This window comes from Poeciliopsis prolifica, unplaced genomic scaffold (genome assembly GCF_027474105.1).
Source record: "Poeciliopsis prolifica strain line A6 unplaced genomic scaffold, Auburn_PproV2 SCAFFOLD004, whole genome shotgun sequence".
Lineage (NCBI taxonomy): Eukaryota > Metazoa > Chordata > Actinopteri > Cyprinodontiformes > Poeciliidae > Poeciliopsis > Poeciliopsis prolifica.
This window is the reverse complement of record NW_026562379.1, coordinates 6,605,930-6,624,071: the sequence shown is the minus strand read 5'-3', so window position 1 is coordinate 6,624,071 and position 18,142 is coordinate 6,605,930. Positions and strand designations below refer to the sequence as shown.

The 18,142-nt window shown below is 38.2% G+C and overlaps 1 protein-coding gene across 5 annotated transcripts in view; it reads left to right on the top strand.

Annotated features, from left to right (window-relative positions):
* The window catches only part of kcnab1a (potassium voltage-gated channel subfamily A regulatory beta subunit 1a), a 90,755-nt gene that overhangs the window by 56,808 nt on the left and 15,805 nt on the right, over positions 1-18,142 (top strand). For all 5 annotated transcript variants that reach the window (XM_055028363.1, XM_055028364.1, XM_055028365.1 and 2 more), the window contains exons 2-4: positions 2,592-2,635; positions 12,646-12,683; positions 17,032-17,111. In XM_055028363.1, coding sequence (XP_054884338.1) covers positions 2,592-2,635; positions 12,646-12,683; positions 17,032-17,111 — 162 coding nt within the window. The remainder of the gene's footprint in view (positions 1-2,591; positions 2,636-12,645; positions 12,684-17,031; positions 17,112-18,142) is intronic.

Sequence of the window (18,142 nt, the reverse complement as noted above, 5' to 3'; positions counted from 1 at the left end):
CGGAGAATGGCCAGGTCCTCCTCTGACTTCTCTTGATGGCTTCTATTACAGGCTTTTCCTCTCCTCACCAGAGCAACTTCAGCTTCGTACTTGGAGCTCAGCTCCTTGTACGAAGTCTGAAGTGCCTCCATTTCTTCCTGGAGGCCCTTACTCTTCTCTCTCTCTCGCTCCAGCTCTGCCTCCAGGTGGGCCAGTCGCTGGTGGTCTTCATACCTTCCAGCTCTCTCCATCTCCAGGAGGGAGCTCAGCCTACCGATTTCCTCATGGAGGCATTGGCTGCACGGGAGGGAACCCGCCTTGGTGGTTCTGCTGGGCTTCCCTTCTCCCGTGGGGTCCAATCAGTTCAAAGTTGAATCTCGGTGAACGATGAGACATTTTTTCTCCTAATGCTTTCGCTAAAATCGTCGTTTGGAAAACTTCCTTAAAGAGCTTTGCGAGCGTCTGAACAAGTCAGGGGTATTGCAAGCAATGACCAATTTGCAGAATTGTGTCACATACAATTCTCCAGTTGATGACATCACTGATGGCATCGGCTGTGACATCACAGAATCTCCCTTTGCTGGTGGAGTGACATCATTCCACCACCAATTATCCTACTCTTTATTCTTTACCTTGAAAACCAGAGTAATTCCTGATTCACTTGTTTTTAACTCGTATATCAGGAGCATCCGACTCATTTCCATTTGGGGCCAGATAGAAAACGATAGTGGGAAAGAAAATGTATCATAATAGACGTAAACAAAGTTTGTAATGTTCTGGTATTGTTGTGGCTTGTTTATTGTTGTCATAGCAACCACCTACCAAGATGGCTGCCAGGTAAAACAAGGAATGCTGTAATCTATATTTCCAGTGTTTTTTCTGGTTTGGTCACATGATCTGCAGACTGACAGACAGACTTTTAAGAAAACTTTCAATTGGTGGTGGAACCAAAACCAGCTCTGTCTCAACTGTTTGCTGAAAGAACATGGAAGATGGTGAGGAATGTTTTAATAGAGAGCCTCCATCCTCATGTTTCATCAGTTTGAACCTCTGGGCTGATTAAGGCCTTATTGTTCCTCTGGTCACTAAGGACATCGATTAGGCCTCAATTATTGACAGTACAATTATTATTCTTAACCATATTAAAAGCATTTATTTGTGGAATGCTAAGTGTATGTATTGCTTGGTGCACATATTGTTGATATAGTTTAGGGATTCAAGGGTTTTTATTGTCATACCACCACCGGCCACCAGGGGCTCCCCAGCGTGCCCCAGCCCCAGGCCAAGGTGGCTCCAGGGTGGGACCTCATGTATGGAGAGCCAATGGAGGGTGTGTGCGTGTGTGGGGGTGTGTGTGTGTGGGTGTGTGTGTGTGTGTGTGTGTGTGCATGCTATCTGTCCGGTGGACAGAGTTTAGAGCAAGCTGATGTGATGGGACAATAAATGTTCCGAAGGCTTGATTACAGATGACTTGGATAGTTGCAGAGTGCAGGAACTGATGAGAAGGACAAAGTCTGGTGGAAAAAACTCATCGGAGTGGTGATGTATCATCAACATTTCCCAAAGGACTGAGTTGGCAACAAAAGAGGAAAACTAAACGCACTTACCATTTTTATGAGTAAATATATTCCAAAATAACACAAAATGTCACTTTAATTTATGAAAGAAAAAAAAAACACTCAAAAAACGCTACTGTATATTTCTTTTAGGTTTGAAAGCTTAAAAAACACATGAAACACATATTGTGCTCCCATCTATAGCTGTAATATTGCAAATTAGTGCACCAGAACCATACAAAGAACAATTTGGAGATGGCACTGTTGTGTTACTGACCAGTTTCTAATCGTCTCTCAGCTGGAGATGTACATACCTGAATATGACTGAGTCTCATTTTACAAGGTCAAGAAAATGACAGTGACTTCTTGTCAAAACAAATTCAAACCCAAATAGTTGTTTCATGGTTGTCATAATAGTCAGAATAAATGCCATGTCCTGTCTCGTTTGAAAACAAGAAGCCTTCTGGTTGTTCTGTTACGTATCAGCCTCTATTGTGTCAGTTTTATGATTTGAAATGCATTAAGGAAGTAAATAAATCTCATCTAAGGTGAATCACTGAGTCAATCAAGAGCAAATCAAGATGCAATTTGATTATTATTTCATTAATGAATTAAGCAAAGAATATGAGAAATGATTTCCCTGACTAGTTCAGAGAAGTGAAGAAAAGATGAAGGTACATTGCTTTTTATATCCACCAGCCTTTTTACAATGAGGGGTGGAAAAGGGAGTATCCCACCAGTTTCAGTTTACTTCACAACTCTGGTATTTGCACCTGCAGACGGTGACGGTTCAAACCCAGTTCAGAAATATCCTTTAATATGTGTTTCCAGCGAGCTGCCTCCAGCATGAAGGGTGCTTTATAGATAAAGCTGATTGACTGCTTGACTGATTGGAATAAAGCAATTACTGGATGTCATAATAAATGTCTTCAGTAATTTATTATGACAAATTCATACATTCATTTGCATCCCTGCTACATGAACAAATACAAATAAGACCAACTTGACTTTTGTAGATACGCAGAACTTGATTAAATGTTTTTTTTGTTCACACAGGAACCTTGGGAAGTCTGGGCTCAGAGTGTCGTGCTTGGGACTAGGTGAGTCTGCTCTGGATACGTTTTTATACACCCTGCATCCATGACTTGTTACTCGCTGATCAGTCACTTTTTATAGCAAGTATGCAATAACATGAATTCAAGTGATTGACTACTTTTGTCTTTAAATTCAGTTCCTTTGGTCTAATTCTGTGCAAGAGCATTGGAAGCTCTGCAGGTTGACATTAACATCAGTGACGCATTTGCCAGAAACTTGTTCCTGTTGAAAATTTTCCCCAGTTCAACGTCAATAACACACACAGATAGTCCCTTGAGTAGCATTCCTATTTCTGTTACCAGGAAGAGACTTCAAAAACAACAGCTGAGGGAAATGTGGCTCCAGAAAAGAAAAAAAAAATATCTTCGCTCTTTTACTGAGATATTGCTCTGGTAAGATGCCGAAACTGAGATGAAAAAATAAAATGAGGTTGGCATCACTGATGCAGGAACTAGAACATTTATTTAGTGATTTTATGAGGAGTAAAAGAGAAAAGATTGTTTTAAGTTGGAGTTCTACGGATCGCCACTATGTTCAGTCCATTGTGGCCATGAAACATTTATTAAACTCACTCAACCTACACTTAATGGCCTAATCTTTGTGGCTGCCATGCAATTGATGTTTGTTTCAATGAAAAACCTTTTTCTCTAAATAATGTCTAAAATGGTGTCAGTAATTATCAGTGAGGGAATCCAAACAGCTGCTGCAAAATATGTAGAAAGCAAAGCTCTTATTATCAAGCTGCCATCTGTTTTCTCATGATGATTCCACGAATCCTCAGATTTATAAGTTTAGCATAGATTACTGTAAGTCTTTAAACTATGAAAGCAAACAGCATATCAGCTTGTCTTGTGCTTAATGTGAAAAAAGCAGTGGACATTTTGTTTTATTCAGGTTTGAAATAAAAAAAAAATCTACATTAAATAAGTTTTGCCAAAAATGTTCTGATATTATTTGAGCCAAACTCAAAATAGTGAGCTGTTAAACTCAATCCTTCATCGTGAGCCGCCCCAGTTCGAAAAGTAAAAGATGTTATTTATATGTGAAAAAATGCATCACAACAATGGTTACATGGCAGCTACGCGAAGCAGCCTGCTCAGTCTGTGGCTTTTTGTCTGACTCATAGAAAGACTGATGAAACACTGAAGATACAGGAAATAGTTGGAAACAAACGGTGACGCTTCCGCCTCCCCAATCAGGAACAGGCGATCTTCCAATGTTGCATCTTCAACCCACCTCAGCATAGTTGGGACCTGCATTAAAGTAGGTTCTAACAAAGTGTCTGGTACCACGTGGAAAATCCTGACTGAGTAGCATCGAGTCAAGCCACATCGAACAGGTGCTACTGGAAAAGGGCAATTAGGTCGCCTCCAAAGAGACTCTCTGTTCAGCATGTTTATTTTGTGAGAGTATAATGTTGGGCTCTGACAACATCTCTGAGCACTGCAGGCGGTTTGCGGTAGTCTCAGAGGTCTGGTTGGTGCTGCTCAGCGCAGAAAAGGTCAAGCTGATGCCTGCAGGCTGCCACATGCTGTGGCCTGGCCAGACATGATGCTGGCAGGAGAGAAGAAGCTACAGGGAAAAGAGTATGATGCTAAATAGTGTTTGATTGTGTCTATGGAAGAAGACATGGTGAGATGGATGAGGATTATTTGTCTACTATGAGTGTCATGAGTGCAGAGTTTCTCATGATCAAGATGTTATTTCTTTGCCACGACGGCCAAAGCGTTTTCTGTTGCTGGTTTTGTCACTGAATTTGTTCCTGAATATTTGAATTTTTATTTTGTCCCTGAGAGAGCGGCGTCTTTCTGGAAAGTAATGTTAAAGTGCAGTGAGTGATTTGGGGTTCTGTAGTTCAAATTTCTACAACTTGATTTGACTGGACTGACTTACTCTGACATAAAAAAATTCAGGTTGAAGGCATAACATATTTACTGTCCAAATATCAGCATTATGATGAATGGTATTATTCCCACACCACATGCTCTCTTTGAACTAATTAGACATTCTGGCAGAAGTATTACCACTGCAGGTTTGTAGTGTCAAACCTGAATGCATAAACAACTTGATAATTATCTAAGTCGTTTTTTGCTCATTGTCTTTTTTTTTTTGCTTTATCTTTAAAGCACATTTTTTATGCTCTGTTTCCTTTCTGTTGAAATTCTTACTATTAAAATATAGTGCTGTGTTAAAGCCTCTTGAGGTTGTTCACGTTTCAGTGTTTGGCAGGTTTCAACCTCAACCTCCAATGTAAATGATTTGCTTTGTCAGTTTAGGTGGATGGTCTGGTACGTCTGCAGTCATGCATCCTCATTTCACATTCAAGTTAATTAATGCTTTGGGAGATGTTCAAAACCTGGGATATTGTTTCATGTTTCAGCTCTGGTTTAAACTGTTCAACCAGACAAACAACACTTGAGTATTCTTCTACTTTGTTTGACGCACTTCTTTTTTTTTTTTGGTTGTAAACATGACGAAATGTGAAAATGTTTCAGGGATATGAATAATCTTGCAACCTATTATATAACAGGAGTAATCACAGCATCGACACTGAGAATATGCCATTGAAACATTTCACTTAATGGAAAAATTCCCTCAGAGGCACTCATCAAGCAATGAGCCACACATTGAGCGGTGCTGAATCATGACTCAGCAATCTGTTTCTTATTCTCACTGGTTGTGTGAATGACAGCGAGAGGATGCAACTGTCAGCTGAGTTGCACATGTTTTTTTAGGAACCCGACCACAGCTGCAGGATGATGTTTTCAACGATACACTAAGCAGCTTCATTTACATAAGACCTCGTTCACCCAGAAAATCTCCTCTCGTTGCTGCTCAGAAGTCCCTGCAGCTACTTTCCTCTCACTATTCAGCAACACGGCTGAAGCAGCCATTAATCCAAATATTCTGACTCATTCTAACGTAGTTAGAACAGTAACAGGAGAAATTGGCATTAATATTGGGTAGATGGGGATGGTTGATAAAACCTACGTGAAGAAAGGGCTCAAAGTAAAAAAAAAAGATATTCTTGACAATTACAAGAAAATCATAGCAACACTTCTGTAAATCAAACAAGACTAAAGAAACTGAAAGAAAAACGGCAAAATATAAGAATCAATCAATAAAATATCTTTTTACATTTCAATTCATCCATTAGTTTGATAATATAGAGCCATTTATTATCAGAGTGGTCATAAATTTTAAGGCTGCAACCTCATTACATGTGTATCACACTGCAAGGACCTTCCGACTAAACCTGACTTCAAAATCATCTCACCAGAGAGCAATCCCTAAAGCACACCCACAAAATCTGTCCTGGCAGTAAGAAAAAGAAGAAGAAAAGCCCTGTTATAATTCACAAACAGCTGCAGATTCACTGAAGAAAAATAAGAACCAACCACAGGCTTCACAGATTTGGTGTGACTGACTGGAAGTGATCATTACAGAGTGTTTTGGGTCCCTCATGCATGAGTTCTTCTTTCTGAACGTGCCAGGAAAATAAAGAAACTTATTGGCAAGTATGAAGAGTTCTGAAGCTAGAATATCACCTTCACATATTTCCTACAATCCAGCTATATTCTAACTGTAGAGGGAAATTCATTCAGTATGAATAAGCTAAACCTCAAACCTCAAATTCATCTCTCCTACCTCATCTAAATCCTCCCCAAACACATGCAGATTATAAATTTAAAAAAAGAAGAAAATTTTAAGACCTTTTAAAACTCCTAATCTTCTCAGTTTCAGCACTGAGGTGCCAGAATCATCTAAAACTCATTTTGCAGTGCGACAGCATGCACATGGGCTGAGTAAGAACAAAATCACTGGAAGTGAAGGAGCAGATGGTGAGGCCTCCATGGAGCTCTGAATTCATAAAAACACACCGAGATGATGTGAAGAAACTGAAATTCACAAACGAATTGTGGGAAGTTCTCCAAGTTGCTGACAAAACACTTTCAAAGTGGGATAAAAGAGGTGAATTAGTGCAGTAGGTTTGTTAAAATAATTATTAATTTACAGATTTCCTGGCTTTCTGGAAATATTATTATGTGTTCAACCAAACTTTATGGCATTTTAAATTTGACTTGCACTGTTTCTTAATTGGCTAGGTTAATCTGCATTTGGTCTGCTTTAGGCTCGTATAGTAAAAACATTTCTTGCCATAAAACTCGTGGTTTTATCTCAATGTAATTATTTATTAAACCACTTTTGGGTTTTTGCAAATTGATTTTAGCAGAGAGTTGTTGTAAATTCTCATCTCACCAAAAAATTAATCTACAAAACCAAAAAATGCAATGAAATTTGACATAATATTTGTATATAAAATAAATATTTTTTCTCAAAGTTGACCCTTAGGGGGTACCATAAACAAAGTCCAAGCATGATGTCTGAAAGTTGCTCAATTGTTGCCTGTTGCAGAGATAACTTCTGATCCAGCGAAGAACTAAGTTGAAAGTCTCTATGCACTGACCAGGAGAGCTTCTACAAACTAACATAAATGCAAATGGAAACACAACATTTATTTGAAAGCGTGCATTTATTTATCCTTTGTAAAACTACTTCTCACTGCAGGTAAAGGTGTAGTGAAATGTGCCTTTAACTGCACATCTAGAGACAAAAGATTTTGCCCATTTTTCTTTGGAAAATTGCTCCAGCCAAGTATGATTGGATAAATAATGTGTGAGTATGAAGTTTAAAGTCAGATGCTGTTTTGGATTTAGGTCCAGATTTGTGTGGGCCACTCTTTAATTTCATTATAATTTGTTTAGGGTCATAATTGTGTTGAATGGTGAACTATACATCCCGCGGTCATATTGGAAAAGTTACATTTTACTCTCATCTGACCAGGACAACTTCTTTGTTTTGCCTGCTATTGCTTCCATATGTCTAATGTGGGTTTAAATTAGATGCCTCACGGCTTCTTCTGGCCACTCTTCTGTAAAAAAAACAGGTTAGCATAGAGCATTACAAACAACAGTCTGCAGATTCTCCCAGCTGAGCTGTAGATCTCTGGAGCAAGCCCAAAGTTACCACAGTCCTCTTCTCTGCTTCTCTGACTAATGTTCTCCTTGCCCGTCCTGACATTTTTGGTGGACGGCCATGTCTAAGGCTTGCTGTGTTCATGCTGAGATTAAACTAAAACAAGTGTATTCAATCTACTTATTAGGCAACTTCTAGAGGCAGGTGGCTGCACTCAATTTCATTTCAGGTCAAGAGAGTAGAGGGGCATAAATATGGTTGGACATAAAAACACAATAAAACACAGTTAAGTTTGTGGTTGTGTACAAAAATATGAAATATTTTAGGAAGTTGAAAACTTTGCAAGTCACTGTCGGCGTATTATATTAACAAGCACTAGTCCCTGTCTGACTGTATTTCAGAATGTCACACTTTAAAATATTCAGAAACTGACTGCACATCGGTTTGAACTCTCTCACTATGGATCGGGAAATAATTTCATCTCTGCTCACGTTCTGCTAACATCTAACCAAAACATAATACAATTACACCACCATTTACATCTCTCTAAAGATGGAAATTGACTCTGTCTGCTTGAAACTGAATCAGTTAAGCAAAGACCATCCAGAGAGAGGAACCTGGAGGATGGACTGATTGATAGGCTCTTAACAATTTAATGAGAACGTTAGAGCAGGAGCAGCCTGCAGCCACTGATAACTCCCTTTTTCTGCCAACACACTGACCATGGGGTTTGCAGTGTCATGCTGAAAGCACACACACACCCACACACCCACACACACACACCCACACACTTAGTTAATGGTTGGAATTATGGAGAGATTGTACAGAGAGTTTGTTTTTAATGTGAAAGCACATTTTAGGTTGTTGGTGATGCTAACATGAAAAAGCGCTCATGCAGAATTCATGAGCAGTATCATCTCGGGCTTTTTTATTGTTGTCTCACTCACCCAAAACGCATTATTCAGGTCCAGGTCTTCTTCCCTGGATTCTTGCTGCACTGATGCAGCACTAATAATGTATTCTTAGAAAGTTCCCCAAGAAATTCCTGCAGTCCTGCAGTATGCAAGACAGCTGGACGGAGCATGTCACAGTGGTGCTTCTCAAGGAGAGATGCCGCATAGGTCCTCACAATTTTTTGTTTTCTGCTGTTGTCAGTTGTCACAGGCTCAACCATCACCTCAGAAGTAAGGAGGACAAATATTTCAGAGGTCTATTGAGTGATTTATTATCCTCTCCCATTCAATCGCATCTCTCATTAGTGGCTAAAAACACAAATGAACATTAACTGCCACAGTTCAGCACCAGGGGACAGACTTTAGTTTTTGAAGCTTTAGCTGCCAAGTTCTGGTTGAATGGACACAATTACCTTTGAACAGCCATAGCAGGGGTTTTCAAATCCAGGACTCAAGGGCCAGTGTCCTGCAACTGTTAGACATGCCTCTTCTTCAACACACCTGAGTCAAATAATGAGGTTGTTAACAGGACTCTGGAGAAACGCTGCTGTCCCGACTTCAGATGAGCAGAATCGGGTCCTGATAACAACATACTGAGGAAGATGCCAAACAACTTTGATTTTGTTGAAAGCACTTAATGCATTTACACATCCTGCACAGGGATTGTGATACAGAGCCGGAAATCCTACACAGGAAATGCTGCGAGTTGTAAGACAAGCTACTTTGATTCTGTTGAATTGCCATTCTAAAATCTATTAAATGATTTAACCATGTTTAATAATCTGGTTTTAATTGTGGGAACATGAAAGAGATCCTGAATTTGTATCCTCATATGCCAAGGGTAAGTTATTTTCAAAGCCACACACATTTTCCATCATTTTCCATGTCTCTCGATGTCGAACATTGGCAGACACATCTCCAAATGACTTGTTGGGAGCTGAGAACAAATGCACTCCACACTCTGTTCAGATGTTTGTTAGAAGGATAGTTTTAAAGCCAAGTGTCATTTTCTTTTCACTTTAGCCACAGCTCCTTTCATTTGTTTTGGTTCTCAAAACAATTATCAAGAGGCCGGTCCATTCTCCAAGAAAATTTTGTGATGTGAGTAGACATGACTACGCTTCGCTATTCGCCGCCGGGCTGTGTGAAAAACTGACAAAGGAGAGTTGGGTGTAAATTGAAGCCCAACAAAGGGTTTACTTTGAACACTTATCAATCATCACATGACATCTAATGTAAATTAGGTTTAAAATACCTTAAAGGGAAAACAGCTTTTGCCAAGATTGTGCCATTTCGTAGAATAACTTGTTTATAAGAAGCAGTGTTTATCATAGGGCACAATTTTACTTTAAATATAATAGTTACCATCTTCCCCAGTTGTTTACTCAAAGTTAATTAGATCTTGGTTGAGTTGAACTCGACACAGTTTCAGCTAGAGATGCTAATAGGTCACTGCATTAACTAAAGCCCCAGAGCAACATCAAGTGACACCTTCAGCAGTTTCCATCTTTAGCTTGATGTAATCAGGGCTTTAGCTTCCATCAAACAGAAGGCTGCGCTGGGTCATGAGGAGCAGCAGCCTTGACATTAGAGCTCTGCGAGCTTGTCATCCCACGCTGAGTCTCAAACAGAAAAGCCCAGAGCTGCGACCACACTTCGTCAGCAGTGGTTACGTCTCCACTGCTCCGGCGTCAGATTAGAGAGATGATTGAGCACTTGCATACGTGCAAAAAGCTTGTGCGTAGAATGTGGTTAAAGGTAGAAACGTGTATTATGAAGCTGCACTGCAGCATTGTAAGGCCTTGCTGAAATGACTCTGCTTCAAGCTGCATTTGAGGATAACCAAAGCTGCCATGGTTACTGGCGTTAACAATGTCCTGAAGAGGCTTTTACTTCAGGCGCTGACATTGCTTCAGCCCGTCCCTCCTCTGGTGAACAAAACTATGATTGCCATTCTGCTGGTGATACATGTCAAAATTCAGAACTTTCTGTTCCTCATTAGATTGTAGTAATTCGTTTCGGCACAACAGAGCCAGTGTGTCTTTGGGGTGCCATCTGTACAGAATAATGAGCACCGCTATATCATTACTTCTCCTCTAGTGGGATGCGCAGATGGGCTTTTTGTTTTTATTCCATAGTTTTATGAAAGTTTAGAAGTGGAGGTCAGTAAAGTAAAGTCAGAGAAAGAACAGCCTCTTTGTGTAAAATGTTCAGCATTTGGATGAGAGATTCAGTTTCCAAAGCAGAACAAGGGAGGAGCTGATTCTTTTGAGCTAATGAGTGGCCAGTCATTATCATAATCAGTGAATTGTTGCATTCTTTGAAGAAAATATGTTTATATATACTACAGCTATTTTCTATATCTATTTTGTTTGGTGGAACCTTTTAAACTTAATGACACTTCAACAACAATAGTGAAAACATTTCGGCAAACATCCTTCATAACCAAATGAGATGTAGTTAAAGTTACACTGTTGTAATATTTTTCGATTCATGTGAGGACAGATTTTCCGTCTCAGGTTTTTACAAGTCCTTTGTACAGGCCATGTTACATTGCCATGTTTCCTGCAGTTGCTTCTCTGATTGATGCAACAAAAAACTCAGATTTTCATTTGCAAGAAATGTTATGAAACGATAATTCATTGTAATGCTATTAAAATCCAAATAACAAAATGTGAATAAAAATGTAAACAAATAAAAAGGAAACTTATAGTTTAATCAAGAGTCTAAATGTTTAATGTTGTCTGCAGGAGCTGAATGTAGCTTATTAAATGCATTTTTACCAGATTCCAGTTGTATGTCTGACACCATTAAGTTTCACTAAGTTACTCAGAGGTCTTAACTCCTGAATATTTTGAAGCATTTCTTACAGAAGAACTGAGTCTGGGAGGAGACTACAAACATAAAAACTGTCATAGTTCCTGGGATTCTTTATAATCTATTCAGACACTAAAAAGGAAACAATAATTTATCTAGTTTATTTTACATTTTTAGTTGTTTTGGTCAATTGCCCTGGACAGTATTTTGAAATTATCATAACCTCCCATCATCTGTCCTTCTGTCCGCCCATCCATCATCTCTGACTTTTTTGAGATCTTGTTATAGAGGTAATAGATCCACAAGGGAAATGGATATCCCTCTCCCCAGTGACAATATCGGAAAATAAATGTTTAGAGAACATGATGTGTAAATAATTTATCATCACAACAGCAGAATAAAACTGACTTAAAAGAGTTTGAATATTCATTTATTATGTAGGTTCTTGAAATGTCTGGGAAGGCGATAGTGAAAGATTTGTTCAAAAGAATAATTGAAACAAACTTTGAAAGCCAAAATCTATAAATAATAATTTTCCTTTCAACAAAAATTACCCATAAATGTTCCATAAGCATTCTCTATGATATATTATTGTCCATTTCTTTATAAAATCAAAAATTTTCTTTGCAGGCAGCACAAATATTGTTGCAGTTTCTAACGCTTTATGTATTTCCATGATTCTCTCTGGAGACAGTTTTCAAATAGCTAAACCTGTTCTGACATGAGCTGAATAGGAAGCATTTTCTTCCAGGTATGTATTCACCAAGGAACTGTGCACCGAGGATTTACTGTCTCCTCATGAAAGTGGAGGGATCATCCTTTTGTCTGGCTCTTTCGTTTTGTCTGCAAGGCCCTTGGGGACCTTTTGTCCAGATGTGCTCTCTTCACACACAGATAGGCACGTAGTCAGAAAACGTACATCAGGACAGGGAAGTCAAGGTCCTCTAAATATGCATGACAGCGGCAAACAGAAACAGTCAACCGTAAAGACAGAGTGACTAACAGGCATTCGCACAAGGTGAGCCCTCAGCCCAGAGAGGCGGCACTGAACAGGACAGATTCTCCTCTCGGGAGCCTGACAGACTCCATCGGCTGGTGTGACAATGCAGGGATTAGTTGTGTTTACTGCAACTGTAAACGACTGTGTTTACTGCGTCTGTGTTTGTTCAGACGCAAACACAGAGCAGCACTGACAAAAAGACTGACAGTGGAGAAATGGTGAAAAATTCCCAAGTGATGAGAAGTCTCTGTTTTTCCCTCTCCTGCAGGTACATGGGTGACATTTGGAGGACAGATAACAGACGAGGTATGGAAAACATTCCCACGTTTTATTTCTGTTTTTGTGTATTTCTTTTCAGGGTTTTCCACCTTCAATCTGGCATAAATTAAAACAAACAAAAAAATTTGCAAAAAAAACTTCCAGATCATCACATTCCTAAAATAATGGCATAAGTTTTTTTTTTTTTTTTGGCCAAAATGTGATTTAGACTAAATAAAATCACTTTTGGCAAAAAGTTACTTAGGCCATTATTTTAAAAAGGTGATTAAAACATTTCAAACCTAATAAAAACTCCAGCGTCTCAATAAATCTGCTGGAATTACACATCTTTACATTCACAAACTCATCTCTGTTGCTACTTTAAGTACAACCTTGGACTTACAAGTAATTTGACAATGAAAATAAAATCTCTTTTTATGACAATTTGGGATCAAAATTACCCATTTAAATCCATCTAAAATAACTTCATCAGCCTTGGAAATTAAACTGTTCAATCTGAAGAAAAGCAACCCCATAATGCATAATGCTTATACTACCATTGTTTACTGCGGGAATGATAATGCTTGATGGGTTTTTCTTTCATGGCTTAGCATTTGGATGAATAGCATGAAAGTTCAAGTTTGTTTTCCAAGGTCTGAAAGAAAAGGATTCTTGTTGGAGTGCACATGAGGAGAATATAATCCACTGCCGTCACACGTAGAACACAACCACAAAGCAGACATTCACAAAATCTTCAGAAAACCTTTTGTTCGTCTGAAATGAAGTCAGACGAAACATTTCCTGTCTTATGACTACTTGCTAAAACTTCTAGGAATATAGAGAAATCTGTGATGTGATCATCAGATCAAGATATTTCATTTTTAAATGAGAAATGCACATACACAAAGTCAAAGTTTGGTAGTTAGATAACATGGAAACTTTTGAAAGGCAAAGGACACACATTATATATGTACATATGTGAGCACAGGACCCCTTCACGCTCTTGCTTATTTACATTAATATAATTTGATGTCGGGTTCAGGTTCCTGGCCCTGGTCATCGGATCCTCGTTCACAGAGTGACAGAAAAGAGAGCAGAGCTGATCCCGGAGGACAGAGAAAGAAAATGCTTATGTAACTGAGTCATTTTTCCTACCTAAGGGCTGAGTGCCGTCTACTTACATGATGACCTCTTGAAATGCTGAACCCTTTTTCACCCCATTATTCTGTATGTCCCTGGTGCCAACACCAATGTCACTCATATTTCTCAGTAACTTCAGGTGACTTGAACAGCAGATGAGGGAAAAGCTTGTTAATACATACTGAATCAATTTTAATACTGCAGTGCACATCTAGAAAAAAAGTCGCAAAAAAAGCATATCCAGATTTTCCTTTTAGTGCAGCTGGCAGAAGATTTCTGTGTAAGTAAACATTTGCTCCGTTTCTATCACAAATGTGAACAAAACTTTGTTTGCAATTGTGGTGTTTTGATTAAGGATTGCAATTAAAATCATGATTAAGATATGAGATGAGATCAATTTTCATGAGAGCCACGGCGCTATTGGTCATCATTTATGTTGGCATCTTAATGAGGCGTTGCAGCAACAAGCCCCTTATTGTTAGGGGTGGCTACATGTGCAGCGTTTTTGGAAAATTTTAGTTGGCAATTTTACAGAAAATTGCCAACTAAACACTTAACTGTTGTTAATCTGACCTCTTGTCCAGGGAGATAAGTGCCTACAAAAAAAGCATGTTGCTGCTTTATAGCTATAAACTATACAGCATATACAAACTATATAAGGAGATTCATATGAGAAAAAAAGTATTTCCATTGCAGTTTTGTAAAATATAACAGTTTCAATAGAACTGAAAAAGCACTTCATCCCACATCAAAAATATTTTATCGGAAAATGGGAGATTTTACAGAACTGCTGTATGTTGACAACCTCAGTACAAAAACAACCTATAAAATTAATTGATCTCTATTATACAATAGTAGAGTTATGGTCTTTTTCCTCTGACTCCCAATCCATGTGGCCGGACTTGACCAGATGTTTTCATGTCATCAGACTCCCTTTTCTTAAGAATTACTTCACTGGGGTTCTAAGTGTTGGGAGGAAAAACTGTCACTAATCTGCCATTATAAATTTCTGCAAAACACTCAGCTTTGGTAGGAAGTTCATAAAAAGTTCTCATTGCCTTGAGGAAATGGTCTCTGTGTCGTGTCAAATGTAAAACCCCGGAAAAACTAGAAGTCATGGATTACTTATTGGGAGTTATTAGAAACTCTGATCAACCTGAAGCAATAAAATCTAAACTTAAAAAAAGGAACTGATGTGGTTGTTTGTGGAAGACTTGATGAATCCAAAGAAGAACTGCATGGTGTTCTGTCGGGTTATGTCGTCCTGCATTGCATAGTTAAATATGATTAATGCCAGGTCCCGTAAATTAGGATGTATAAACCTCTTATGTTTGGGTTCTCTAAAAAAATATTGCAGTTAATATTAAAAAAGTACTTCACCTAAGAGTCATCACTCATAGTTTTTAAAAGTTATTTGTTTGTGTATTTAAGTGTAGTTCTATTTTAATATTCCTGGTTTCCAGACAGAAAGTTCAGGAGTGTGTGGGTAAGCGAGTATATATTGCTTACTCATTCAAAAAGGTTAAAACCAGATCTATAAATTGCATAGTGAGTTTTAGAAACCCTTGGAGTTGCAGCTCTGATTCTAATGCAAGCTGGAGTTTGGAGGTGAGGAAGCAGCATCGTCATAAAGTCCTCTCTCGCTGCTGTGTGGGTAGCATGTGGGAAGATGTGGCGGCCTTGGATCTGTGAGAGAAAAAAATATGTTGCTTTTCATTGTTCTCCCTCTGTCTGTCGAGCTTTTGTTTTCTATAAACCTTTGCAGACCAGGAAAAAAAAGAAGCCTGAGGTGTTGCCAGCATAATATTTCTGAAACTTTAATGACTCATTTATTTACCAATGAGAGTGGAAAAGCAAGGCTTTTCAGTTTATGCATTTAGTTAAAAGCATCAATTTGTACACAAAGGTAAATGTAATACATTATAGTAAAAACCCTGGCGTTTCAGACATATATTTTTACTATTTTCAACAATGCGACCTTTTAGTTACATAAAGGACATGTTGCCCTTTGGAGAGACATTCTAGTCATTGTTTCAGCCTTTGTTTCTTATTAAGTCTTTACATCTCCCACCTCCACATTTATCAAGTTGACAAGTTTAATACTTTTTTGCTTCTTGTGCACTTCTCTCTTTTTTTGCTTGCTTCATTCCACTTCCATCATCTCACTAACTTTTAAATTACCTTCTGGACCTTTGTGAAAAGAAGAGCAATGTGTTCCTTCCCTAAAGTAAGGATCACTCTCTGGTACCCAGAGTACTGTGTGCCTAGTAGTATGAAGAATGGAAATACAAAAAGTTCATTTTCTCCATCCACTCATACTTCTTCACTTAACTAGTCCCTCTTTTCATACAATGCATTACTTTTCTTTTTATTCTGCTCTACCTGTCCTAAGGGCTGTCCAGGACTCCGAGACTCTTACAGAGTCACTTAAAAGTGAGAACGTTGTTCTCCATCTCCCTGAATATGAATGGACTTTGAAAGCAATGGTCATTCTTAATGTTACTTCAAAAAAAAAGCTAGATTATGATGTCTAGTCAATAGCAACAGTCATTGCTATTCTGACATGACATGACCTTCTGCTAAAGTTCCTAAATCTGTAGATTTGAAGTGATGTTGAAAAAAAGCAGTTGACCAAAATGAATCCACAGCAAAGCGAGAGACTGAAAAATGTTGAAACATTTGGTTCTTAACGCTATTAACGCTATTACCCTGTTAATAACGTTGACACCTCTTTGTTTTCCATGAATGATATTTTTTTCCCCCAAGCTTTTGGTAACTCAATTAAATTTAAGTTGCAGCAACTTCACAAGTTGGGCAACAAGCAGCAAAATCTTATTAAGAGCACATTGCATCCCTGTTTGAGGAATCATTATTTCCTGAAGACGTTCATGCATTTTCAGCTGCTGTTGGGAGGGCAAAGCTCTGTTACTAAATGCTATATTTATGCTGAGGATCGCCATAAAAATAAGTTACATGAATGAGTTACTTCAAACAGTATTCATGCTCCGCAGAAGCCTCGCAGCTTAAATGCACCACTAATGTTGTTTAGATAAAATCTACTGTGTCATGCTTTTATTAGTTGTCCTAGTTTTCACGGTTTTATCAATGTTTAATTCACTCTCTGGAAGAATTTTTTTTTAAATTAACATCTAAATGATTAAACAAAAGATTAATAGGTGGAAAAATATTAAAACTGGTTAATAAACTGACTTTATATTCTCATTTCTCCCCTCTGCCTGATCTGACATCTTGGCAGGTTGCAGAGCAGCTAATGACCATCGCCTATGAGAGCGGAGTCAACTTGTTTGACACAGCTGAGGTTTACGCATGCGGCAGGTGGGTGTTGTATGAACCTCAGAGTTTAAATGAAGCCGATCAAACGCCAGTTATATATTTTACTTACTGATGTGTGACTGTGGATTGGAGGGTGTCTTTCATTTTAATTTGAAATTGGCTGTAGGTTTTAGACGCACACAGAGTTTCTGATTTCTGTGGAAAAAAATGCATGTCCTTGTGAAATATGTATTTATTTCAACTTTGATAGCTTAAGTAAGGATATTGTTTAGCTTTGAAGCATTTAGAATAATAAAATTACTTTTGGTCAAAAATGGAAAATGACCATATTTTGAGACAATGTACTCATCCATTATGCTGACACTGATGCATGCACAGTTCAGGCAAGCTGGAACAAACATCACAGCATCTTTTAAACATCTTTTCATTCGGTCATATTCCAGACACAAACTTTAATGTAATTTTTTTATAATAGAGAGCAGCACAAAGTACTACAGGACATTTAGACATGGATGGAAAAAAGCCATGATGAAAGCCATTATTAACACAAGAAGTCATGTTTACAGTATGAAGCCCTGCAGAGGACCCAGTAAAATACAGTGTTGGCAGCATCATGCTTTAATTTCTTCATTGGGAACAGGAAACCAAGTCAAAGTTGATATAGCAAAATATGAAGATGCAAAATACCTGAAACTGGGGCAGAAGTTCACTTTCCAGGAGGTCAACAACTCTGTGCACACATTCACTGTTTCAATGACCTGATTAAATCCAATTCAGAATTTGTTAAAATATTTGAAAATAAATGTTTCACTTTACAATTATGTACTGGTCTTTCACAATCATTTACATATGAATACAAGTAACTGAAGTGAAAATTTTAATGGGGAATGAATTATTTAGAAACACATTGAACATGGAGTAACATGAGGTCTCCATAAAATCATTAAGGACACATTGTAAAAAAATGTTGCCCTGTCCGGTTTAACAGCAGGAAATTGCATTGCTGATGATGTGCTAAAAACAGTTCTGACTTTAAAATGCAGCTTAATAGCCTCGCCTCATTTGTGTTGCCT